We start from the raw sequence: 25,761 nt of genomic DNA, 5'->3' as shown, positions 1-25,761 counted from the left end.
CTAAATAATGTGTGCTGAAGAGTGCTTCAGGGTCCTGGTTAATAGGCTGAAAGAAGTCCCAGGCAAGTTGAAGGTTTTATTTTTGTTTATTTGGTTGGGTTTTTTTTTTTTTTTTGGTTTGTTTTTTGGGGCGTGGACGTGTGTGTGTTAATTTGTTCAAGAGCACTTTAACTTTTACATTTAAAAATATCCAAAAAAAGTAGAGTTCAATTTGATGTCTTTTCTCTAGGAAGAAATTTTCTTGCCTGTGTACCTTTGTCTAAGCTCTTCAGACACAGAAGCTGTGTGTACCCTTGTTACCAGAAAATCATATAACCTGAGGTTTCCTTGGCCCACCTGAGTTCTACGGGGTCTGAGTTCTAGCAGGTGGTCTAGCTAAATGCTGGGAGGTAATGCAGGAAGAACAGGGGTTGGTATTGTCTGGCTAAAGATCTCAGTAAGCACCAGATTCCAGGTTCCACGCATGCGTATCTGTTCCAAATAGAGCTGGAGGAAGCTACTCAAGCACCCGTTTAGTAAGCGCTAGAGGTTCCAGACAGTGGACTATATTCTCCCACCTGTCAGGACTGCAATGTCAGCCCTTAAGAAGCTGAGGCAAGTTCATAAATAATAGGCCAGCCTAGGTTACATGTACAGCAAGACCTTGTCACAAAAACAGAAAACCAAACACACACACACACACACACACACATGAAAATGAAACTCCTTGAGACTTGGTAGTTGCCTGTTTGTGATGCTGTGGGATGCGATTTGACAAGAGACGGTGATCTGGACCCTCCGTCCTCAGAGGTCACTCTTGAACAGTAGCAGGTTGGAAGGGGAGATGATGAATGTTGTGTGAGCTCTGTAGACTGTTAGGGTGTCGTTGAACATGTAGAGTGGGATGTCAGAGTGGGTAACCCAAAGTTCTGAAGAGTATGTCAGGCTAAAGGTCCTGATTTGGAAGTAATCAGCCATGAGAGGGCTGATGTCACCGTGGGTGAAGACAGAGGGGAGAGAAGCACGTACGGGCAGAACTCTCCAGAACACCAGCTTTTAAGGGCACTGTTGAAGAGACAAACCATAAAAGGTGACTGGGAAAGACCAGCCAGAGCTAGACTGAGAAGCAAGGATTAAGGGGGGTCCTAAGACACCAAATGAGGAGAGAGGTCTTAGCACCACAGGTCTTGGCCGACTTTTGTTTCATTTCACTGTGCAACAACTGCCCCTCCCCAGAGCTCACTGGTGAGACAGACGACAGGAAAGCTAAATATACATGCACAAGAGAAGATTTGCATGGAACGGTATTTTTGTACTTTTTTGGTTTCTGAGTTTTACACCATAGAGGAAAGATCAGGCTTGTTTCGGGGGATCCCAGAGGTAGAACTGGGGACAGGGGCTGGAATTCAAGAGCTCATTGTGAGCAATGGATTAGAAACGGAGGGCAGAGGCATCATAGCCTCCGGCATGGGACTGAGTGCCTGCCCCGTTGTGGGAGGTGGAAGCAAGTCAGGGATATTTGAGAAAGGAAGCTTGTCTCAGCATAGAGGAAGGTTAGGCAGCCTGGAGGTCACATGCTCGTGTACGGAGGTGGAAGTGTGAAAACTCAAAGGACGGACTTTAAAGACAGTGCGGGTTCAAACTGTGACCACTACTTATGAGCTGTGTGACGGCAGAGAAATGCTCGACTTCTCTGAGCATTAGGTGCTTGTCTGAAACAGGGACAAGTCCCTGATATACAGTACAGACTTTCTAATAGTGACAGCTATTAGGGTCTACCCATTTGTGGACTAACCACTGAAGAAGAGTCAGGTGAGTCACAGGCATCGCCCTTTGTGGAGAGGAGCAAATGCATGTTAAATGTAGGACGCAACTGTGTCTTAAGTCCTCCTGGGACTAGACCTAACCACGGGGGACTCACCGTTTTCCTGTGTCTTGCTGACCTGTGACTCTTCTGTGGGGCCATTCATTCATTTCCTTAGCAACACTTCTGGTAAAACACGTGAGGACGGTTAAGACAAATGACCCAGCAGGATGGCATTCCTGTTCTCGTCTGTGTCCCAGCTCTGTTCCAGGGACAGCAAGGAGGTGGGCATGCAAGCACGGAGGCCTCCCACCCATGCCTGGCAGTTTCTTCTCCCTGTAGGTACAAGGCCTCTGAAGAGCATTTTTTCTAACAGCCCCACTTGGAGGAATCTTAGAGGTGATCTCTTGCCTGACTGCCCGCCCTGTCAGATAAGAGAGAGACCTGGGACACTGAAGGACCTGTTGAGGGTTTCCAGTTCTGTCTCTGTGTTCTACCGAAAGGAAGTTAAGGGAAGCCAGGTCACCCAGCGGGCCTGTAAGAGCCAGGCTTTGGGCCAGCACCCCCCCGCTTGCCTCTGCCACTCCACAGCAGGGCACCCTTCTTTTTGTTGTCTTGGCTGGATAAAATCCTTGAAACTTGAGAATTCTATCTGCTTTGTATTTTATAAAAATAAACACCATAGGCTGGAGAATGCAGCATGCTTGTCTCTCTGTGGTATATCTGTTTTTAATGCAAACACAAGCTTCACAGGATTTTCTTTTGTGAGGATAAAAAACTTGAAGCTTGCATATAGATATGTATAAAACAAGACAAAACCTTTGCTAAACATTTTGTGTTTAGCCCTCCAGAATTTAGCATTTTATTCTAACTGGCAAACTCACACCAAGCTCAGCTCTCTGACTCTAGATTATTTTAATTATCCAGGATGATGCCATGTACAGTGGGAGGTAGGACAGCTTTGCTCCCCCTTTTAACCCAGAATCCTCTGATCTTTAAGGGTCTGAAGACAGATTTGCCCTGGGTTTTCTATTCACCTGTCTGATACTTCAAGAACACCGTTGGCTTTTTTTCCTGTGCCTCCATTTCTCCCCATGTTAATAACAAATAGCAAGTTTTGCTATATTCTTGAAAAACACATTTTAAAACCACACACACACACACACACACACACACACACACATACATGCACACACACAGACAGAAAAAGAGTTAGGCAGCCTTAAATAAATTTTATAGTGCAGGGATTTATATAGTGTGCATCTCAGTCTGGGAACCCATCAGAGAAGTCTTCTAAAGTGTAGGCAGAGTCAAAAGAAAGACAAATACCTTGGAAGTTTTTTTTTTATCAGTATACTGCTATTGTATATGTTCTTTCAGTTCAGTTCATAAAGCTAATTTTTCTCTTATTTCAATAGGTACAATTAGGTGACAGGAACAGGGCCCAGGTGTCAAACAGAGTGGAATGAAATCCTCCCTGTCACTTATATCTTAGGGAAGCCACTTCACTTCTTACACCTATAGTTCTTACTTCAGTAATTTGCTGCCGGATTAGATGTACTGATGTAAAGGATCTGACACTAGACTTGGCACACAGTAGGTACTTGTTCAGGATTTATTGAAAGTGTAAAATCAGTTGCTGACATCATAGAAGAAAGGAGAGGGTGGAGATGCTCAAGCCGATGGTCGTCTTCCTTGTCAGAATTAGAGGAGCAGGATAGTGATGGTACCTCTCCCGAGGATGCACACTTATTTCTATATACACAAAACTAACTGTTTGCCTCTAAACTTGGTAAAATCGGGAAGGCAGGTTGGCTAGAGAGCCATCTCTTGTCTCCGTTCTTTCTGGTCAGCTCCTGTTTTCCTTGGGTGGTTTCCTGGAAGTCAAAACCAGAATCGCATTCCAAAGACACATTTAAACGCTGCATGACAGATTTGCTGTCTACGGGGATCCACACCACCATTCACCTTCATTAATGTGACTGGTCAAGAGTTATAGCTTCTTGTCACTCCATGTTGGGGCTCATCCACATGCCCCATCCGTCTTGCTTGGCACTGCCACATAAATCTTCTTAAACCATCTCTTTCATCATGTCTCAATCTGTGTCAGATACTTGCAGTGGCCCTCTTTGCCATGGGACCAGAAGCCAAACACATAACCCACAAGCGTGGCCTAACAGCTGCTATTTATTGAATATCATGGTAAGGACCTTTGCTTTGCCAGGGACTTTACATGCACCGTCTCCTTAGAAAGCAGTTTTCATCTGAGGCTTGGACCAGTTAAGGAGCTTGCCTAAGTTCCCTCGCATAGTTTGTAGCAAAGGCAGAATTCTGGCCCAGGCCCCACCTGATTCAAATGCTAAGGCTGTTTTTTATTAGTTCGCTGACTTCCCTCTCCTAACCATGTCTTCTGCTTTTGTGCTGACTCTGTCGAATCATCTATGGGTTAGATATGGCTAGCATTAGTCCACCTTCAACCCAGAAGTAGGATGAGAAAGGCTTGGAGAGCCTTTGGTAAACTAGCATCTCTTGGGAAGTCAGGCCTTGCATTCTGGTTGTGTTTCTTGGCACATACCATACTGGGCTTGTACGTACCTCTAACCCCCAAACCACCTAGCTTAGTGTTTGGATGCACATGGGCTCAGTATGTGCTCACTGCCTAGAGAAAAGGATGAACATAGGCTTCAGGTCTTCATAACCCTCATATCCAGGGAGTGTGGATGAAAGAGGAAGCTAAAGAGAAACGGCGGCCACGTGCTGGTTGGCTTCCAGAGGAATGTCAAGATCCCCTTGGCCTGTAATTGAGGCAACTAAGGATCCAGCTCACTGTATGTGATTTAAAGTTTCTGTCCCTTTGGTGAACTCCTGTTACTTCAGAACTTTGTGGACTGCTCAGGCTGCTTTCCAAAGAACCTAGCCAAGGCCCCTGACCTGGATAACACTGTTTATGTTGTGCCGTATTACACATACTACAGTGGCTGCTGCTTTCTGTAGATTCCTAAAGATGGGAGCAGGAGTAGTGCGGCTTCCTGCGCTCAGCTTCAGGCCAGGGAGTTGGGATATCCATCGTTTATCTGTATATCCATCGTTTAGTCATTCAATCAACCATCCATCGTGAGCCACCATGGCTTCTGTGTGTTCCATGCATGTACTGGGAGATGATGCAATTTACCTTGTGGGGCAGAAGATCTGGATCACAGGAGATCTGTATCACATCCTGGCTCTGCACCTTTGCTGCTAGGTGAGTTTAGGGAGAGGTTTTATGTGAGATTCTTTTTTTCTTTTATCTTTTCTTTTTGAAAAGCAAAAGAAGTAATGAATAATGCTTATTTGCAGAGTTGCTGAGCAGTGTTGTTTGTATTGTATGTAGTAGACATTCCACATCGTTTCTGTGTTTTTGCGACGAGAGTCTCATTTGGCAGTTCAAGCAAGTCCAAAACTTCCTATATAGCCCAGGCTGGAACTGAACGGCAAGATCTTCCTGCCTTCCCCTCCCAGAGTGCTGAGATTGCAAACGTGTACCACCATGGCCAGTATCGCATTATGTTTTAATTTTAAAACAATCTTATACATACCAATCCCAGTTGCCTCCTCATCCACTCCTCTGAGAGGGAGAGTCTTCCCATGGGGAGTCCACAAAGTCTGTCACATCACTTGAGGCAGGACCAAGGCCCTCTCCTCTGTATCTAGCCTGAGCAAGGTAACCCTCCGTGAATTGAAGTGTTTTATTTTTTAAGTCAACACAAAATTCACTATTTTAATTATTGTTTAGTAGGTTTCTTTTCCTTTCATGTGTAAGAGAGAGTATTGCCTGCTATATGCATGTGCACCATGTGCCTGCAGGAGCCCACAGAGGCCAGAAGAGGGCATCAGATCCCTTTGAACTGGAGTCACAGACAGTTGTGAGCTGCCACGTGGGTGCTTGGAGCCCAATTGAGGTCCTCTAGAAGAGCAGCCAGTGCTCTTGGCCGGAGTCATCTCCCCAGGTCCTTTAAACTACTTTTAAAGTGTGTAAAATTCACTATATACTTCTGAAGCATTTTCATAATCTCCCAATCCCCAAAATCATCATCACTCCTATTGGCCAGTTTCCCCCTGCTCTTGGCAACCACCAACTTATTGTTTCTGAATTTTCCTATTCTGAATAATAATTATTATTCCAATAATAGAAATAGGATTATAAAGTACATGACATTTGTGTCTGAGTCTTTAGCTTAGTTTAATGTTTTTAAGACTCATCCATATGTACCTTCAACTAGTATGTCATTTTTTTTTTATGGTGAATAGTACCCTTTTGTATGAAGGTATGCAAAATGCATGAAACTTGATCCCTCCGTAAGTTGATTGACATTTGTGTTGTTTTAGCTTTTTGGCTATTATGAATATTGTTTCTATGAATGCTGATACACAAGTTTCTAGGTAGACCTGCTTTTCTTCTCTTGAGTATGCATCTAGAAATGCAGTTGCTGGGTCATACAGTGATTCTGTGTTTAACTCTTCGAGCAACTGCTAAATTGTTTGGAAAGCTGCTGTCTCCTTTGACAATCTCACTGGTTTCTCCATATCATCCCTAACACTTGCCAACCCCCACCTCGTTTTCTGTTTGTAGACATTCTCAGTATACAATGGAGTATCACAATTTTGATTCACAGTCACCCAGTGATTTTGGTGCTGAGTATCCATTCATGCATTACTGGCAGAGCCTGCATTTATTATCATCATTATTATTATTGTATTAATTTTTTTTTGATGAGTCTCCATTGTGTGGCCAGTTCTATCCTATGGGGTTACTCAGGTGTCAGAGAAGCTTCTAAGCAGGCAATTGGAGCATAGTAGGATAATAGAGTATAGTAAACACAGTATAGACAGTGTGGAATGAGATCTCAGAGGAGGAAGGAAGAGATGAATGGAGGCTGAACAGAGTTTGAGAAACACCCAAGGAGGAGGAGGGTATGAAAGACCATGGAGCCTGTGTGTGTCTAGGGGTGGGGCCTCCAGTCATTGTTGTCATCAAGTGAAGAGCACTCCTGTCTGTCACCCATCCCTGGTGTGGGAGAATTGTCTGTATTCTGTCAATCATGTTCTAAATAAATGCTAATTGCCCAAGCAGGAAGTATAGGCAGGTCAACCAGACAGGAAGTAGAGGCGGGGCGATGAGAATAGGAGTATTCTGGGAAGAAGGAAGCCTATTCCCCCCAGTCCTGCCCAGACTACGGAAGAAGCATCTCTTTGGCGTTTCTCTCTCTCTCTCTCTCTCTCTCTCTCTCTCTCTCTCTCTCTCTCCCTCCCTCCCTCCTTCCCTCCCTCCCTCCATTTCCCCTCCCTCCCTCCCATCTCTCCACTACTCCTCTTCCTCTTCTCTTTTCCCCTCCCTCTCTTCCTCCCCACTCCCCTGTGTGTATGTGTGCACAAGCACCCTATGCCAAGATAATTTCATCTGAAGCACTCTCTTGAGTTTTCACATTTCAGCAGGCTTGTTGCCGTAGAAAGATTCAGCATTGATTTGTAAAGGGAAGATATTGTTCTTTTATAAATGCCCAGGTACCCTCTACTGTTGATGCCTAACCTGCTGGATGAGTTTTATAGACACAAAGAGAACAAGAACAGGTCATTCTTGTGAAAGCAGAACCACGGATGAGTCCTCTACCCTAGCGGAAAGGGCCTTTCCCAGCAGGAGCTATTAACATCTTTTTCCTGGGCTCTTCCTTTGTGCTTCATATACTGCCTGTCATTTCTTTCTTTCTTTAAATTTAATATTTATCCACTTTCTGCTTATGGAAATAAAGTGATTCAGGCACACTGGTAATAGGAAGCATAATATTCTACTCCCGGAGTACCCAGCGTGCCAGGCACAGTTTGAAGAGTACTCTGAAGCACTGTCATAGAGGCCTGAGCTCAGCTAGCCTGGGTCTTTGCTCATCTCTTCCTCCTGTCTTGGAGAAACTGGGGCTCACTCAGAGCTTTTTTGATACAGGGGTCCCACCTCTGACTGCTGAAGCTGGATTTGAGAAGATTGCATTTGAGTGCATCCTGGCATGGTTACTGGCTTATAAGCATCCGCATCCTTCTCCGTTTTACTAACAAGTTTTGAGGAGAGAAGCCTGACCTGGAAGAGACATGAAGGCTTGTTTAACATTTGCACATATGCGTGTACACACACACACACACACACACACACACACACACACACACACACAAAGATACCAGGACATTGTGTAGAGCCGGCTCCCAGCCACATGCCACATGGGCAGCAGCACACTAGAGAATGGATTTAAGATATATAGTGGGGACCTTTGGGGAATGGAAGAAACAGGAATTTCCAGAGTTTCAATCCCATCCCAGAAAACAAACTGTTTTACTACTAAGGGCCATTTTCAGAGTAGACTCATATTTCTACCTCTACAACTTTTCTGTTTGAACTTCTAGCTTCCACTGTGATAGACAGATTAGTAAAGAACATTTTGAATTTTGCATGGGAAAAAAAACAATACTCTGTTATTCTGTGAGATTAGGTTAAACAGCGAGGAAATGAGGACCAATAACATGTTTGTATGAACTCTTCAGGACATCTTATGAGCACACAAAAACACAGGACAAGACACCAGAGCCATTTCTCACTCCCAGCTCTTCCTCACACTCACACTTTGGGCCAGCCTCTGCCTTCCCCTGGGTTTGAGTTCTCTCATCTCTGAAGTGAGAGTCGGAGCAGTCACTCACCAGGGCCCATTAGACTCTGCCTTCTCACATTTGTGCTGTCGAGGAGGAAACATACCTTCTTTTCCTCAGCCTGGCTATGCCCTTACAGTGTAGGTGTCGCCTTAAGAAGGGCTGCCACTCCTCTTTGTCTTTTTATTCTCAAGCAACAGAAACCAAGTTTTCTTGAGGAGATACTTGGTCTACACCAAGTACGTCTTGAATATTGAGAGATTCACGTGTCAGTCAAGTTCAGACCAGGAATCTTAGTTGCTTTTCTATTGCTGTGACAAAAATACCATGACCAAAGCAATTTATAAGCCGAGAACTTAAATTCTTTCTTTCACAGAGAAGTCAATTGGGAATGCTACAGGTTTTTAAAACCTCAGATCCCATCCCAGATACACGCCTCTCCCAGCCAGTCACACCTCCTAATCCTCCCTAAACAATTCTACCAACTGGAGATGAGTATACAAGCATGAGCCTATGGGGGGCCATTCTTGTTCAAACCACCACACCCGATGGCAATCTAGGGGCTATTCCAGCTCCAGGATTCTTGAATTCCATAAAAGGCAACCTTTTAGATGGATATGCCGAAACCCCTATGCAGACTCACTTGGGTGCTGCTTCAGTACTTTGTATGTTGTTGGTTGTGTACCCTAGATGCTGTATGCCACCTTCAGAAGCTCCCTGCTCAGGTCACAGTAGGCCTGGGTTTATCTGCTTTTCCTTTTTAGCTGGTTTGGCCTCATTTATTTTCTAGAATTTGAAGTTTTGGACTTTTTGAGCATTTTGACTCATAATCAACTTTGTTCTCTTGATATGCATTGTAGAAGACAAATCTGATCTTGAGAACAGTGTGATGCAGAAGAAAATAAAAATCCCCAAACTTTCTCTCAGTCACCTGGAAGACGATGGGGAGGTTAAAGACTACGGGGGAGAAGACATACAGCTTAGACACATCAAGGTAACAAAATCTTTGCTGTTCTTGAATGTTCATGGGAGTGACGTCATACTTCTCAGAGCCAGAGAATTCCAGTCTGGCCTCTTCCCCATATTACTGTCCCCTGGCATCATAGGCCATGGGCATTCTTTTGTTTAGGCTTTTTTGGGGGTGTGGGTAGAGGATGCTTGAGACAGCAACTGCATTTTCCCCAAGGCCTACTATTCCGAGAGTTCTCATTTAGACTGTACCAGCAGGCACAGTCCTGTGACAGTGTGTGCAGTGTCATGACTGCTGAAGAGGTAGGACAGCATGCTTTTCCCTGGCACACAACGCTGGAGAGGTCGCTGCTGACTCACATGGACACTAAGCGGCTGTTGGTTTGGGGTAGCAGTTTAGAGCGAGTCACCTTGACGTTGTCCCAAATTTCTGAGGGTGCACTTGCTGCGGAAAGATATTGGTAAAATTCACAGAGGGCACTTATGGGATCCTGGGTTGGTGAAAAACCTTTCATGAGGTTGCGTTTCCTTGTTATGTGTCCCAGCTGGTCTCTCACTGTATGAGAGCAAGCAAGCAAACAAACAAACAAAAAACCCTGCTGAAAATCTTGTTCAGAGGTCTAGCTCTCTGCTGCCTTACCCTGTTCTGTGAGTATCCCAGAGAAAGGAAGAGGGAGGAAATGAAAGGTAACTTCTGCTTTGTGATCTCATTTGGGACACAAGGTCAAGAACATCCCGAGAGTGTGGTCCAAAAGATGCAGCCAGTCCACTGCATGACATCCATTACTCCCCTGCTGTGGGTCTGGCCCAGTGCTGGCCCTAGGGTCATCAAGTGTAGCCATGTGGTCCCTGTACCTCAGGTTCTCACAGTACCGTGACATAGACAGATGTTTAAGGTAGTCATTACAATTTAAGCAGGTACATTCATCTATTCATTATCTCAGCAAATAAAATGGCCAGGACATTGCAATGTTACTTAATGTTAAGTCATGAGTTTACCTCATTTTCATTGCCTTTAATTTCCTGAAACTGGAAAGCTGAGTCAGACCTGGCCCGTGATAGTTAAGTTGTGCAGAATCTTGTGTGCTCTGTTTGTCTGTACCCCTGGGAGAGAGCTCATGACCCTTCAACCCTAGGTGAAGACTCAACAACCATTCTGCTCTCCTGCCGCCCTCAGTGTGAGCTTTGTCCACTTGAGCTGAACTTGCCTCAGCCCCTTGGTGGCGGTGGATCATTCTCTTATGAATGAGTCTTCCTTGCCCTGTGCTGTCCTGCGGAGGGAGAGGCTGGCAGCTGTGAGAGGGAGACTCCGTGTGGGGAAGTTGGGCTCCAGATTCTGCTTCTGACTCTGTAGCATGTAACTTCCCATGCCACCCTTGGGATGATTCTTCCTGTCTCGGGAGCTTGGTTGGCTTACCTGCAACATGAAGAAATCTGAAAGCACCCCAATGTTAGCGTTCTTTGAAGTTTTCAGTTGAGTAAACATTTGTTAGGCTCCTGCCAACTGCCAGTCCTGAGTGAGTAGGCAGTACAGAACCAGAGAAAACACGACATATGTACTGCCCTAGATTCGAGTGGGTTTGGGTTTTGACGTCCTTCCAAACTGAAACAGTCTTAAAAAGGTTACAAGAGAGAACTACTTGCATATGTATGTTTTTGAGTGGGATTCCTCTGGACTGATTTGGGCAGGCCAGATTGGCTCCCAATCCTTTGGAAATCCATACCGAACACTCCCATCAAGTGACTGCCCAGGCACCATGGAGGCTAGGGAGGGCTGGAAAATTTAGAAGACTCTTCCAGATATGTGTGTCCAAGAGGCCAAGTGCTAGGATGGAAATGGTGAAGTCTTAGCACGAGAAGAATGACCTGGTTCTGCCACCCCCTGCTTGTATGACATTTGGCAAGAGCACTCCGAGCCTCTCTTTCCCTATTTGCAAAATGACTGTGTCTGTAACCGGTTTCTCAACACACTGATGTTCTGTGGTTCTGTGATTCTAGGATTGTCTGGGGAAATATTGAGCTGCAGTCCAAGAAAGTCCCAGCTGCCCTTGCCTGAACTGATTCTCGTTGTCCTACACAGAGACCGGAGGGGCGGAAGCCTAGTGAAGCGGCCCACAAGAGTATCGAGGCAGTGGTGGCCCGGCTAGAGAAACAGAACGGCCTGAGCCTGGGTCACAACACTTGTCCGGAAGAGGTCTTTGTGGAGGCCTCCCCGGGCACAGAGGACATGGACAGCCTGGAGGATGCCGTTGTGCCCCGGGCTCTGTATGAGGAGCTGCTGCGAAACTACCAGCAGCAACAGGAGGAGATGCGTCACCTCCAGCAGGAGCTGGAGCGGACTCGGAGGCAGCTCGTGCAGCAGGCCAAGAAGCTCAAGGAGTACGGGGCACTGGTGTCTGAAATGAAGGAGCTCCGAGACCTCAACAGGAGACTCCAAGATGTGCTGCTCCTGCGGCTTGGCAGCGGTGAGTGCCCAGGCAGGCCACTTACCACTCTTCACAGTGGGAGGGGTCTACTTCCTGCAGCTCCCCTTCCAGCAGGACAGAGGGGAGAAGCCGGTCAAGTACCCTTGAGGCTAGGGAAGGAGAGAGACTTGGCTCAACAGTCACCCCCAAGGAGTCACTCTCCTGTGAATATACAGCCCTTGCCACACTGTGGTAAGATCACTGGGGAATGTGGCTCAGAGAACAAGAGTAGACGGAATGCTTGCTACTGCCCATCCAGCAAGAGGGTTGCACAGAGACTTGGGGTAGCCCTCCAAATAGACCTCAGGACAGTAAAGAAAACTGGATGATAGCTGAAACATACTGTTACTGTAAGCCAGAGAGTGACCAAGGGGAATCCCGCTAACATGACCCAAATGTTGAGAGCCTGAACAGGCTGTGTGTAAGGGGTTAAAGGGGAGAGACTTGAAGAAGTGCCTGGGTCTTGAAAGGTGGGCCCTGCAATCAGGCAGCTGAGCATTCCAAGGACAGCACCCTTGAGTATGGGAAACAAACACATGGGGCACGTTAGGAGGGCTGCTGCAGACGTGGGGGGCGGAAGACAAGGACGCTGAAAACCACCATCTTGGGTAGTAGCAGGGCTTATTTCAGTAGGAATGGGAGGCATTAAATCGGTCTTGAGGCCTGGGGGATGTGGCTCAGCAGCAGAGTGCTCGGGTGGTATGTGCAGAGCCCAGGGTTCAACCCACTACAAAGCAAAACAAACAAGAAAGCTCTGCGCATTGGAGGTATGTAGGGATTAGTATAAAGATACACAAAATTCCTCTGCTTTGCTAGAGGAGAGCCACCCTGGCCTTTAGGTTTTTTCATCTGAAGTGGTGTGGAGGCTGGGATGGATGAATGGATTCTGAAAGGCATGAGACTGAGAAGAACAGTCAGAAAACCTCCTGCAGAGTGTAGGAGCTGGCAGTGGGAGAGGTGGGGCCGGTCAGCCGCCATGGCCTCTGCATCAGAGCACTTTCCTCAAAAGGGGAGTAAACTAGGTCAGACGTGTCCGCAGCTTCCAAATATGCCCCTGAAGAAGGCGGGTCTCCATTATCTAGACAGACGATACACACTGATGTGCAGAGTCCGCTCTGTACTTGGTGTGGACAGGCCTACTCCCACACTGTCCCTCTGTCCCTACTCCATTTGCAGGTACCTTTGCTTCTTAAGTGTGTCTTCACGATAATGTCTCAGTAGATCAGCCAGGGGCCTTTTCCTGACCTTGACACAGGGTGGGGGTTACCAGAAACAAACCTCCAGCTCACACTGCAGCACCATAGTTAATGGCCAGAAGCTCTGCCTTCACCTTGACTTTGTCGCAGCTCATATGTTCACCGTGGCAGTAAAGGTCACATGTGACCTTCAGGTCCTCCGCAGGTGTTTATTACGGTAAAATCTCAGTGGGCCATCATAGCTGTGAGAATTTAAGAAAGCAGTGTTGGTGCTATAGTGCAGATGGACATTGTGGCTACAGTTCCGTTTTCAGGGGGAAATGTGTTTCCCGACCTTCAGGTGGATGGCTTTTACTCTGATTGTGCTGGGCCTTTTGTGAACTTCTTCAGAAGGATGGGGAAGCACACCAACAGCAAACTCTTTCCACATCATTAGCTCAGCCCCTGGGGGAAGTTACTTGTTTTGCATGGTAGTGAACTGGGTTTGGACTCCAGAAACCACCCTGTCCTTGGGCAGTAGGAAACCACATCTTGTGTAGGCAGATGCCTCTGTTCATCCTAAGACACTTGGCAGTCAACCCTAACCCTTGCTGCCTTGCCAGGATTTCTCGTCCTGCTGGACTTGTGTGTCATCATGATAGCCAGTAGCCATCTCTTCTCTGATGTGCCTCTGTTCCTGTCACCATGAGACAGACTCCAGCAGCAAGTATAGATGTGGCTTCCACCGTGGCGACATGCAGAGCCTGGTACTCTGAGGACAACAGACTTCCTGGAAATAACATACATTACTCCATCTAGGAACACGTAAACTGCATTCATTAACATGTGTTAATTGACGCTAAGACAAATCTACATGGTCTTTAATAATCAAAGGGTCTCTGCCTGTAAGGTTGCATTGTTTTATTGGCGCCTACAGGCCTGGGTTCGAATTCTGACTTTCCTACGTTCTAATTCTGTCTTTGAAAAATTCTGTCCTTTCTTTTTCTTTTCCTTCCTTTCTAACCTCTTTTCTCCTTTCCTGGTTCCCTTCACCAGTACTTACCAGTCTCCTCCTGCGTCAGGCATTGTGCCTAGTGGTGAGTAGCAGTCTCATATATTTGGAATGTACACTCACACACAAACGCACACACACACACAACACTCACACATATAAAACACTGATGCATGCACACACATGCATACATCCATGTACATCTTGCTTTCTGCTCTTGAGGATCTCATGCACAGGGGGCTGTGGACAGCAGAGATAAGACACTCGATTTTTGGAAGACTGATAAACCCGCCTGAAGGGAAAAAAGACTAGGCTTGAAAAGTGAGTTTCTATGCAGGCAGGTGTAAGTGGTTAGGAAGAGTGAGGTGCAATCTAGTCAGCCAGCAACTTTCTGAACCTCAATATTACACTTCTTAAAATGGGTTCTTGTCAGCCCCCCTTGCAGCTTTGGGACGCACAGCACAGTGTCTGGTACTCGGTCGATGCTCAGGTACTCCTAGTTACTCTTCTTCTACATCACTTGGAAGAGGAGCCACGATAGGGTCTGTTTTGGGTTTTAAAGCTGGCTCTGCCAGTCAGTAATTGGGCCTGAGACTTTAGGCGGGTTAGCCAGTGTCTCTGCTTCTCATTGTCTTTGACAGCAGAGGGTAGGATGAGTTATAGTTGTCTGCGTCTTTCTTCATTTGATCATTCAGTAACACCATCGGATACTTTCCAAGCCTGTGGACATGGGGAGGAGATAAAAGAAGGCAAAAAACATTGCGCGGTGGGCAGAGGGTGGGGTTAGAGGTAAATGTGTAAACCTCTAACTAAAATGCAGAGTTTCCAGTTGTAGGGAAGGGTCCCACATTTTGAGCCATCCTCCCTGCTCCCCCGATTCTGGGAAAAGAGTTATGCTATAAACACTACCCAGAACCAGGGCAGAGGAGAAGAGCGAGAAAGTGACGGACCCTGGCGGGGCCTCAGTTCCGCAGGCCTTCTGAGGCCTGGCTTGGTTTCAGGCCTGGCTTTCGTCTTGCTCTTGGAGATCTTACCTTCCTCCCCTAGGCTCCCAGCTTGAGGTCCTTTGTCCACATTGGGTGCTGGATCATTTACACCCTGACAGGTAATTTGGAAATCAGATTGGCCGATAGTTCAGGAGATGTGTTTTAAGATGACTTCTCCCCACGTGGGAGGATTACTGGTAATGTGGGGCTCAAGGGTAGGTGGGGGAAGGCTGGGAAGCAGTAACCTGATAGCTTCAGGCTTGGGGCTCAGATTCCTTGACAGCCAGAAGTTGTAATGGAGGTGCATACACTGAAGGGAACAGGGAACAACAGGATGGCAGGAGTGAGTGGTCTCAGGCTTGGCTGGGTGATACACTTCTTTGTTTCTATGTTTGTTCATTCTTCTTTCATTCCTTCTCTGGAAATGTCAGATGTGGCTGATGGGAAGGGCTCTCAACAGCGTGGAGTCTTGGGGCTGGGTAAGAGCTGACTGGATGTAGGACGTTGCTAATTAAGAAGCAAGGTTACACTGGCCCAGTGTGTTTCTCTCAGGACCTCCCCCTCTCCCCATGGCTTTCTTTAGCACTCTTCTTTGTCACCCACAGGGGAGTGACTTGACCATTCCTCATAAAGGACCATTGGTTCCTTCTTTATGAACTTAGCCTGGAAAACAACCCTTTTTGATAGGACATAACCTCTCACCCTCCCCACAGACGGTCATTTATTTCAGTACTTGTACAGAATTGAATAAGGGAGCACTGTTTGAGTCTGGCTGTGTGTCCAGCACACAGTCAGTGTTCAGTAAACGGCGGTCTGACTGTCTTGGCTTCCCTTTCCTTTCCATCCCCTGGAGAATCCATGCTGAGGACTCTAAAAGCATAAGGACATCACTCATACGAGGCACGTACTGATCTATGGGATTATACATTCATTTATTCTTTTGTCTTCGACAGATGTTTATTAAGATTGTACTTTGTGCCAAGATAGGGATAGACGTTAGAAACCTAGAGATGAAAGAGACCGTCGTAAAAAGCACCTGCAAGCTAGTGAGTGGGTAAGTGTTTTCCAGCCCGGGCCTGGTGGCCTCCCGGCCGGCTGAGGAAATGAGGTGAAGCAGAGCAGTGGGATGCAGGGGGCAAAGAGCGCCAGGAGAGTGGAGCCAAGGAGGATTCCAGCTGCTCCTTGGCTAGTCTTTGTTCTTAAACTTTCCAGTTACATATTTTTATTCTCTCGGTGTGTGTGTGTGTGTGTGTGTGTGTGTGTGTGTGTGTGGTGAGTCCCAGGGATCAAACTCAGTTCATCATGCTTGGCACCAAGTACTTTTACCAGCTGAGGCCTCTCACTAGTTCAAATTTCTGTACTAAATATGCAGGGGGAAGAAAACAAGTTTAGGCAGCTTCTGTAGTGTCGCTTGCTCCTTCTGGCGTGAACCAAACAGCCTAAGTTCAGACTTCCCTAGTGAGGGATGTGAAGAGGGGTGGACATGCGCTACAGGACGCACACAGCTGTCAGGGGGCCACAAACCTGAATATCTCACACCAGACAGAGTAAAATTGGCGCAGTAATTGCAAGAGGGAGGCGGATAATGATTGTAGATTTTGTGTCTATTTTGTCAAGGAAGGTAGGCCCAGATGATGAGCTCTGACCAGCTGAGGGAGAGCTAATAAGAATAATAACGGTAATTTGCATGCGTGTGGCACTTTACAGGTGTCAAAGCACCTCGACATTTTTATCTCACTGAACTCTGATAGCCTTATTGCAAGGCTGGGTAAGGATTATTATCTCCTTTTGAAAGAAGAGCGTGTGAGAAGAGCTAGTGCCCCTGTTGGCTAAATCATAAGCGGGCTGAAATGTTTAAAGAAGAGAGCCGTGGCGGCTGGCCCGCATATCTGTCTTGGCTCCTCAGAACCAGACTGCTAACACGTCTGTAACCATCTGAGTTTATACCTTGTGTTCTGTCCAAGGTCTGTTAAAATACCAGCTTTGATCTTTGAAATCCTTTGTGGTCTGCACTGGCTTCTTTACGCCCAGGTCTCTGATGGTGCTCTAAAAAAGGCAGTTAATGTCAGCCGGATGCTTCCTGCTGATTCCCCTGGACTGGAGGCAGCCTGGCCTTTGACAACAGATATTACTTGGGCTTGAATCTCACTTGCTGTAATCCCTTACCTGTGTGACTTGAAGCAGATGATTTAACCCTTCTGAGTCTGTTTTGTCTTCTGTGAAATGGGAACCTTTAAGCCTGCCACATTCAGGCAGAAAACCCCACTTAGTGATTTAAAATCTGCAAGGGTCCTGGGGTCAGACTGCAGAGTTTTGAGTCCTGGATCTTCCAGAGTCTACTTGAGTTGCCTTGGACAAGTTACTTCCTGGGCTTTGCTTTATTCCTCTATGAAAGAGAGTCAATGATCACCCAAGCGTCATGGCTAAAATGATGACAAATCCACTGCAATAAAGATCTGCAGACACAAGCTTGAGATTGCTCAGTAGCTCCTACACTGACTTGTAGGGTCACTCAGGATGACACAGACAGTGTGTGTACAGTACCTGGCACCTCCTGGCTCTTTGACCTGACAGAGAACAGAGATGTTGTAGGGAACATCTTAATCTTTGGTTAACCCCTAATGCCTTCTGCAGCTCCCCTACTTCTTACTCTAAGCCTTCAGAGCACGTCCTTGTCAGTCATCCAGTTCGTAGTTTTAGAAGTCTCTCCTTCCCTCAGTTTTCATGAGTGAAATTCTCCCTTCCCTTCATGTGTCTGTTGACCAGCCTTCACCTGCTGATTGCATGGGTTGTCACAGAGATCTCCAGTACCCCATCGGTCCTTTCAGACATCCCCAGATACAACTCTGCCTCCTCATGGCTTAGGTTTTTCTCCTTGGGCCTTTGCCTCATCTTCAGGTTCTCAGTTCACTCTCACCAGTGAGCAGGAACACTGAAAATAACTGGATTTTGAGAGAAGGCCAAAGAGGCCGGGGAAGAGCCATATTGTGAAAGTAAAGCACGGGGTACTCACAGCCGACCCAAAGCACGGTGTACTCACAGCCGACCCAAAGCACGGGGTACTCACAGCCGACCCAAAGCGGCAGTGGCACCAGAATATGTACCTGGTGCTGCCCTATGTGACTGTCACAAAAAGATCTAGCAGTGAGACTGGAATCATTTGTCTGATGATAGCGGCCATCTATCATCTTGAAGGCCTTATTTATTTATTTATTTATTTGCCTCATTGACTTATCAGAATTAACCACAGTTGATGCCAGATTATTTTCCAATGTAATTTCAATTAAATAATTAAATATTTATTTATTTATTTATTATTGTTAATTATTTAAATAATTCTGGAATTTCTTTGTCTTTTCTCCTCAGAACCGTTTCCCTGTGGGTCAAGGGGATAGAACTGAGGAGAATCTCTTCCTGGTCCTTTGATAGCTGTTAGGCAGCTAGATAGTCTTGACATTGCTGTGCTTTGCCTTGTGACAGGTTTGTTTTCTGCTGCCTGAAGCAGTCAGAAAATGCAAATAGAAAAGGGTTCAGCTTCCAACTCTGGACCCTCTAGATGTGCCCTGGGGCAGACACCAGGAACTTTTCTCTACAGAAAACCACCTCAACCACAGAAGGGACTCCTGCTGAGGGAACAGGCTGCTCCAAGAGATTAGGTAACTTGCCTGAGGCCACAGACTCAGGGAGAACCAGGTTTCTCACAGAGGCCTGTCTTGCTTTTCTAAGTGTCAGGCAGTCTGATCAGTCACTCAGCCCTGTGCATGGCCTCTACGTGCCTGTGGATTCTGGAGCTCAAAGGCTCACAGGCTTGCAAAGGTTTTCTGTTTAATTTCTTTATAGTGTCTATCTTACCCAGCTATTTGGCCTCAAGGTTCCAACCAGAAATTTTGATAGTTTTCATAAAAATTCTCATTTTAGGAAAAAGAGAACTCATCCTTTCATTCTCCTCTGAATTAGATAGGAAAACTGAAGCCCAGAAGAAAGAACATGGCTGTGCCACGTGGAATCTGAGTGTATATGGGGATCCTGCCATCATGAAGCTGGGCAGGCTGCTGTCCAGCTGCCGTGGATGGATAGACTCATTCTGCCCGTTAGGATTCACTGAGGCCCAAAGGCTGGCCACACTCTCTTGCTGTTCCAAGCAACTGTCTGATTGTGGGGGTAGTTCTCACAGAGACCCCAGAGGGGTGTGAAGTCTTCTGCAGCTTTCTTGCAAGAGATCACTTGACCACCTATAGCATGCCTCTAGACACACACAGGAAGCTCACCTTGTCTTCCTGTCAACCCCTCCTGGCACTGAATAGCTGGAACTCTAGGGGAAAGTATTTATGCCAGGAACTTTTATTGACTACTTCTCTGTTTCAGGCCCTTTGCTGGGCATGAGACTTGAAATGAATAAGACTCTGTGCTTTAAACACACTCTTAACAGCAAATAATTAAAGTGAAATGTGAGTCTTGCTTTGCTCTGGGGCCGTTGACATTAAGGGAGAAGGATAGAGGAGAGGCCTTTTTACAGTGCTGCAGTCTGGGTGCTGTAGGTGGCTTCAGTTGTAGTTCTCCAACTGACGGGGAGATAAATAGTATCTCATGTAATAGGAAAGGCTAGACACAGTTTTCGAGTTATAAGAGAGGCTGATTTATACAGAGAACAGAAAGAAAAGCCTGGGGCATCTCTGGCCAGGAAAATTGGTTGAGGAAATGGAGCCACAGAATCAATTCTGCCTCCCTGGAACTCCTTGCTTGTGTTCACCACTGCACTTGCGTCCCCTGGGGAGACTGTGGGCAAGGTGGGCCCTTCTGCTCTCCACTCCGCTGGTGCCCACCTCAGCCTCTCACCCCTCCAGCTCATCCAATCCAAAGAGGCCATTTCATAGGCATTAAGCGTTTGTGTGATGTCTTCACCGCTGCTCTGGTCAGACAAACCCAAATGACTTTGGCTGCCTCTTCCCGTTTTGTTGCGATGTGGGTCAGATAGTTGGGCAGAAGTGGGTGAAAGAGCAACAGATGAAAGTACAGTTACCTAGCCAGGGAAATGTGTGTTCAGAGGTTACAGTGAGTTCTGGTGCCCCTCCCCCACACTTCCCCTCACAACTTCTTCAGAGGTGGTCTGTGAGAGTGGGTGCTGGGTGCTGAGGCTATGGCTGCCCTGCCTCTTCGCATGCACTCAGAGATGCTAAGCAGATAGTGACGAGAGTGAGGTGAAAAGACTTTAAAAAGAACTTTTGCTGTAAGATGCTTAACATAGATGACGGTCAATAGGTGTCAGTCCTCTGCCTTCCCAGCATGCCACTGAAACGGGTTCTCAAATGAAGGAAAAATACTTTGATGCTTGGGTCTGCTTCCGCTTCCTCTTTCTTAAAGGCTCCATCCCTTGTCTCATGCCCATTTCTTCTCTTCTGCTCTCTGGTTCAGATTTTTTGAGAGCCCAGCCAACCTGGGAGGCCTCCTTGTAGCCTGCTGGGATCTCACCCAACCTAGGCCTCATGCCAGAATGACTTCTGCCTCAGCCCATCAAAGCCTGTGGCGGCCCTTGTTCACAGACCATACTTAGGAAATGGACAGAGAAGGGGCCCGTGCCAATGACATTCGTAGACCACACTCAGCCCGGCCCTGCCCAGTCAGATCAGCTTGTCTTGAGGCCTTCAAGGATCACTTAATCACTTACCCAGTACAGGCCTTTCCCTCCCCAAATATATATAAATTGTCAGGCTTCCCAGAGTCGGCCAGGGAGCCTATATTTGTCCGCTTTCCTTCACTGTATAAAGATACCCCACCGAGGGCCTCACCGAACCGCTGTTTGCCCGTCCTCCAGTGTTCATTGTTTTGAGGCCTCCTGTCTTCTTCAGATGCTGCATGGCTGCTACTGATTCCAATTCAGAGTCCTCTTGTCAGTTACACAGCAGTTGTGATGAGCAGCTGTCACCTGCTTCTCCAGATGCTTGTACGAATCCCTCACAGGCACATAGACCACCATGGCACTTACTAGGTATGAGCTAAATTTTCACTGAAGGAATGGGGCCAGGTGGATCGTCGCTGCCCTCATAGAAACCACGATAGCAGGTGAACGTGGTCAAGGTCATCCTCCAGGGCATCCTAAGGTCCACAGAGGCTGATCAGCCTGCTCTGCCCTGGGCTGCCTGAATCACCTCCCTCTTCCCAACGCCTGCGCTTCTGTCCTTCATGTACGTCACTGTCCGTGTTCAGGTTCCTTTCAGGAGAGCAGGTCATTGTATTCTCATCCTCAATGCTCCGGTGCTACCGCGTGTGCTCTGTTTGCGATCCAGAGTTTTGACTTGATTCACCTCGTCCTTTGGAAAACTAGGCTTGTACTTCAAACTCATTATAGACATATACAAATAAATATGAGTTAATCGTTTAAAGAGGAAATCTAACATGGTGAACTCTTTGGTTCTGAAATAAATCAGAAGCGATAATGTCCAAACATGTAGATGATTTGAAGACACAGGTGACCTTTAGGCCTCTTGAAATCCCATCAAGTGGCAACTTTCCAGAGTTAAGATAAAGGCATAGTACGGTTTATCTCTTTGTAGTACCGGCAGACTCTCTCCTCTGTGACTTAATCCACACTGGGTCACATAAAATAGAAGAGGAATCACCAGGACTTAAGTAGAGGATATAGAACACACGATTTAAACTATATCTTTTAGCCTGACTCCACTGTGCACCCGTCACGTCTGTATATGACATACCAGTGTCTCACATGATGACTCCACTGTGTACTCGTCACGTCTGTATACGACATACCAGTGTCTCACATGATGACTCCAATGTGCACCGTCACATCTGTATATGACATACCAGTGTCTCACATGATGAACTATAAACTTCTCCAAAGCTGAAATGTTTCCTGTTTGTTCCGGAATCCTCAGTGTCTCTTATGGAGCTTGTGTGGTTGAGTGGGTTCATGTGTGTTGTGTGTCAGCTTGTGTGGTGAGTGGGTTCGTGTGTGTTGTGTGTCAGCTTGTGTGGTGAGTGGGTTCCTGTGTGTTGTGTGTCAGTTATGTGGTGAGTGGATTCGTGTGTGTTGTGTGTCAGAGTCTGTGGGGTGTGTGGGTTCCTGTGTATTGTGTGTCAGAGTCTCTGTGTGAGTGGGTTCCTGTGTATTGTGTGTCAGAATCTGTGTGGTGAGTGGGTTCCTGTGGGTTGTGTGTCAGAGTCTGTGTGGTGAGTGGGTTCCTGTGTAGTGTGTGTCAGAGTCTGTGTGGTGAGTGGGTCCTGTGTGTTGTGTGTCAGAGTCTGTGTGGTGAGTAGGTTCCTGTGTAGTGTGTGTCAGAGTCTGTGTGGTGAGTGGGTTCCTGTGTGTTGTGTGTCAGAGTCTGTGTGGTGAGTGGGTCCTGTGTGTTGTGTGTCAGAGTCTGTGTGGTATATGGGTTCCTGTGTAGTGTGTGTCAGAGTCTCTGTGTGAGTGGGTTCCTGTGTGTTGTGTGTCAGAGTCTGTGTGGTGACAGAGTTCATGAATGACTGAAGGAGGAGACAGGTACTACCTTTTGTGCCCTTGTAAAAAGCTTTTTTTAGTTGGCTAAGAAGCTTTTCTCCATGGAAGGTGTATTTTCCCCAAAATAAACCTGGAGTGTGTGTCACTACCAGAATGCCGGTGGATCAAAAGGCCTTTCTTTTTATTCCTGCTCTTCCCAGAAAATGAAAAAAAGTTCCTTTGTTACCTAAAATATCTGCGCCAGAATGTAGTGTTGTCTCCTAGTGCAAGCGCTTATTATTGTGGCTAATTTGGTCACATGTGTTTGAGGCAGAACAATGCCTCAGAAATTTTAAAAAGCAAAACAGCAATCTGAAGCATTTGTTGTAATGAGATGTAAATTGCCAACATCGGGAGTGGAGCCGACGAAAATTTGCAATGAAGCAGCCCCCCCCCACCCGCCACACGTCTACCCCCCCCCCCATGTCTTAAATTAAAAGCTCTAGAGCCCTCCCTCTGCTCTCCAAGGAAACAACACGGGGCTTTTGTTGGTGGTGGTTTTTGTTGGATTTTGTCCTTTTCTTCCCTGTTTCTGTAATACTGAACACGTGCTTTACTGACTGATGCATTCTCCTCACTCATCTGCCATTTTCTGAGCCTCTGTCCTGTGCCTGCCTCGCTCCTCAGCTCCTCATGCAGGAGTTATCATCAGCCTGCATGGTGTCCCTTGGTCACCCCTCTAAGCAGAAAAGTGGAGGTTCAGAGAAGTGGCTTTCTTAGGATCATTCACCTTGAAGCCAACCCTTCTCAAGAAGTGCCTTTAACTGGCTTTCCTAGACGGCCTCCCTTGCTGAGGCTGCAGCCCTGGGTTTGACTTTCTGTATATACAATGAGCCCGAGAAAGGAGGCCATGTCAGAGAACTGCCACCAGTGTTGAACGATCCCCACTAGGGTGGTGAGAAATGCTGTCCCTTGAGAGCAACGCAGTAGCCTCGATGTTTGACCGAGCTCTGCTAGTCCCTGAAGAGATGAGTCTGAGTGTGGAAAAGGGGACAGAAATGGTTCCTCTATGCAGGGTCTTGTTCTGAGTACTAGGGGCAAAACCAGACCAGCAGGGACCCAACTCACTGAGTCCATGGTTTAGTAGTCAAAAGTAAGCACACAGTGAATGTGTGTGTGTGTGTGTGTGTGTGTGTGTGTTTAACTCAGTTTAGTTTTCAGTCTTGTCAAGTCATTTTTTTCTTTCCTGTGAGGCTAGATCAGAGACGTGTATATTATCTCCTGTGATGAGAATCTGCCCAGGCAGCCCAGGTCTCGGACATCAAAAGACTGGCCAGCCCCTGCCTCTACTCAGCTGCCCAGCTTTGTTGAGGCATCAGATGCCACTATGGAGTGGGGATGGTGTCAGGGAGGGCACAAAAGAGCACTTCACCTGGAGCCGAGTCTCAGCCCTCCTGTACAGTACATGTGAACCCGGTGTTTAATACCGAGCCAGGAGGGGGCAGGCTGCCTCTATTGGAAGGGGCTGGTGGTCTTACGGGAGAAGTGGCCCTTGAGTCAGGCCTGAGTCTCCCTTGCAGTGTGGACAGTTGTACAGAGGGAGCAACACAAGCACAGCCTCGGAGACCAAAGAGAAGGTGTCTGTGTGGAGGGCTAGGGAGGCCGCGTGCGCTGGAAAGGAGTCTCAGGAGAGTGGACTAACCCAACGTTGAGCCAGAGAAGCAACACTCGACTCCTGCTCCTCTAGTCTCTGCCAAAATGGATGTAGAGTCCCTTGTCAGAACCGCAGCCTCCAGGACTGTCCATCCGGAGTAGCTGCTTCTGGCGTATCTAGTTCCGATTTCTACTTCTTGGACTGTACATAAGGTTACGGGCATTCCTTCCTACCCACAATTCTTCCTCCAAGCCCCTAATTCATATCTTGCCCATCCAAGACCTTCCTTTCCAGCCTCTCTGCCCTCATGTCACAGTGAATTTGCCGAGAGCCTGCCCTGTGCCAGGTCCCACTGCGGGCTCTACAGCTGCACTGTGAGTAAATCTGCTCTTGAGAGGCTTCACAGTGTAACACCGCAAAAAGACCCAGTAGTCGGGGACACACACAGCCCACAAGTTATGACATAGAGACTACCATCTAGGAGCACAGCATCTGAAGGAAGACACCTGAGTGGGAACTGGGCAGATAGAAAGGAGCCTTCAGTGATTATTTAACAGTCCAGAGACCCTGGACAACACAATACACAAAACTGAGCAGAAGAGTCCATCTGAATTCTAGACATAGAGAGGGACTGGTTGTCCTGAGCCTTCATGGGCCGTGGGGGTGAGGAGTGGTTCATAGGAAGTGTAAGGTTGTGGTAAGCAAGCAGGAGCAATAGCATGGTTGTGTGGAAGTTATCTTTGGCAGTCACTGAGCCCGTGAATTCTCCTTGTTTGAGACAAGGTGCATGTAGCCCAGGCTGATCTGCAACTTGCTATCCAGGTGAGGCTGACTTTGAATGTCTGATCCTCCCAAACATGAGTGCTGGGATTAGGGCATTTGCCTAACAATCTTCTCTCTTGAAAAGAAAAGGAGGTTCCGAGGACTTTGCAAAGATGACCTGAGAGCCAGTGGATGCAATGGCTTTCTCAGCTTCTGTCTCTTCTCTGTCCCTGAGCAGCAGAACAGAATGAGCTAGCAATTACCTCAACCTGTCCTTAAGGGAAGTAGAGTAATCACGTTTTCCAGATCTGAGGAAAGAGCAACTGTTTCACTTATTTATATCTTGAAAGTTCACACCTGTAGTAGAGAAGCTTCGGCATGTGCTTCGGGGACGTTAGCTTCATTCTTTGTTATGATCCTTTCTTTCTTAGCAAACATTTGGAGAACACCTACCAGGTTTTGGGCATAAGGGGAAAAGTAAGAGCTGGGCCTGACGTTAGAAAGCACACTTAGGAGACGCTGTCTGAAAGATAAAGATGCTATCTGTCCTTCACTCCACCAGCTTCTTCATCGGCAGCGCATTCTCTGTTGGTTAGGAAATTAAAAGATGCAGAGCAAGGGATGGGGCTCGGTCTGTACCAACATGCCGTGTGTTCTTTTATCTGCGCCCTTCTGCTCTCTGGCCGTACTGTGGTCCGCTCTGTGGAAAGCTCGCGCTTACGTCTGGAGACTGCAGAGGGTCTGACTTGCAGTTGGCAGCTGCTAGCTGCCAGCAGCTCGGGGTTGGTGCTCGTATTCTGGGAAGACCCATCATAAGGACTTCTATTAGCAAACTCAGAGGGACATTCCCTCCA

At 47.1% G+C, this 25,761-nt stretch overlaps 1 protein-coding gene across 4 annotated transcripts in view; it reads left to right on the top strand.

Annotated features, from left to right (window-relative positions):
- LOC125412531 (BEN domain-containing protein 5) overlaps window positions 1-25,761 on the top strand; it is a 1,187,626-nt gene that overhangs the window by 965,278 nt on the left and 196,587 nt on the right. For 2 of the 4 annotated variants that reach the window (XM_085686420.2, XM_048453390.3), the window contains 2 exons: window positions 9,310-9,443; window positions 11,499-11,883. The exons of the other annotated variants lie outside the window; for them this stretch is intronic. In XM_085686420.2, the coding sequence (XP_085542546.1) occupies window positions 9,310-9,443; window positions 11,499-11,883 (519 nt within the window). The remainder of the gene's footprint in view (window positions 1-9,309; window positions 9,444-11,498; window positions 11,884-25,761) is intronic. 4 annotated transcript variants of the gene reach the window in all.

The sequence above is a fragment of the Myodes glareolus genome, chromosome 3, assembly GCF_982192425.1.
Source record: "Myodes glareolus chromosome 3, mMyoGla1.1, whole genome shotgun sequence".
NCBI classification, from domain to species: Eukaryota; Metazoa; Chordata; class Mammalia; order Rodentia; family Cricetidae; genus Myodes; species Myodes glareolus.
Note: the sequence above shows the minus strand (reverse complement) of the source record. Positions and strands in the feature narration are given on the sequence as shown.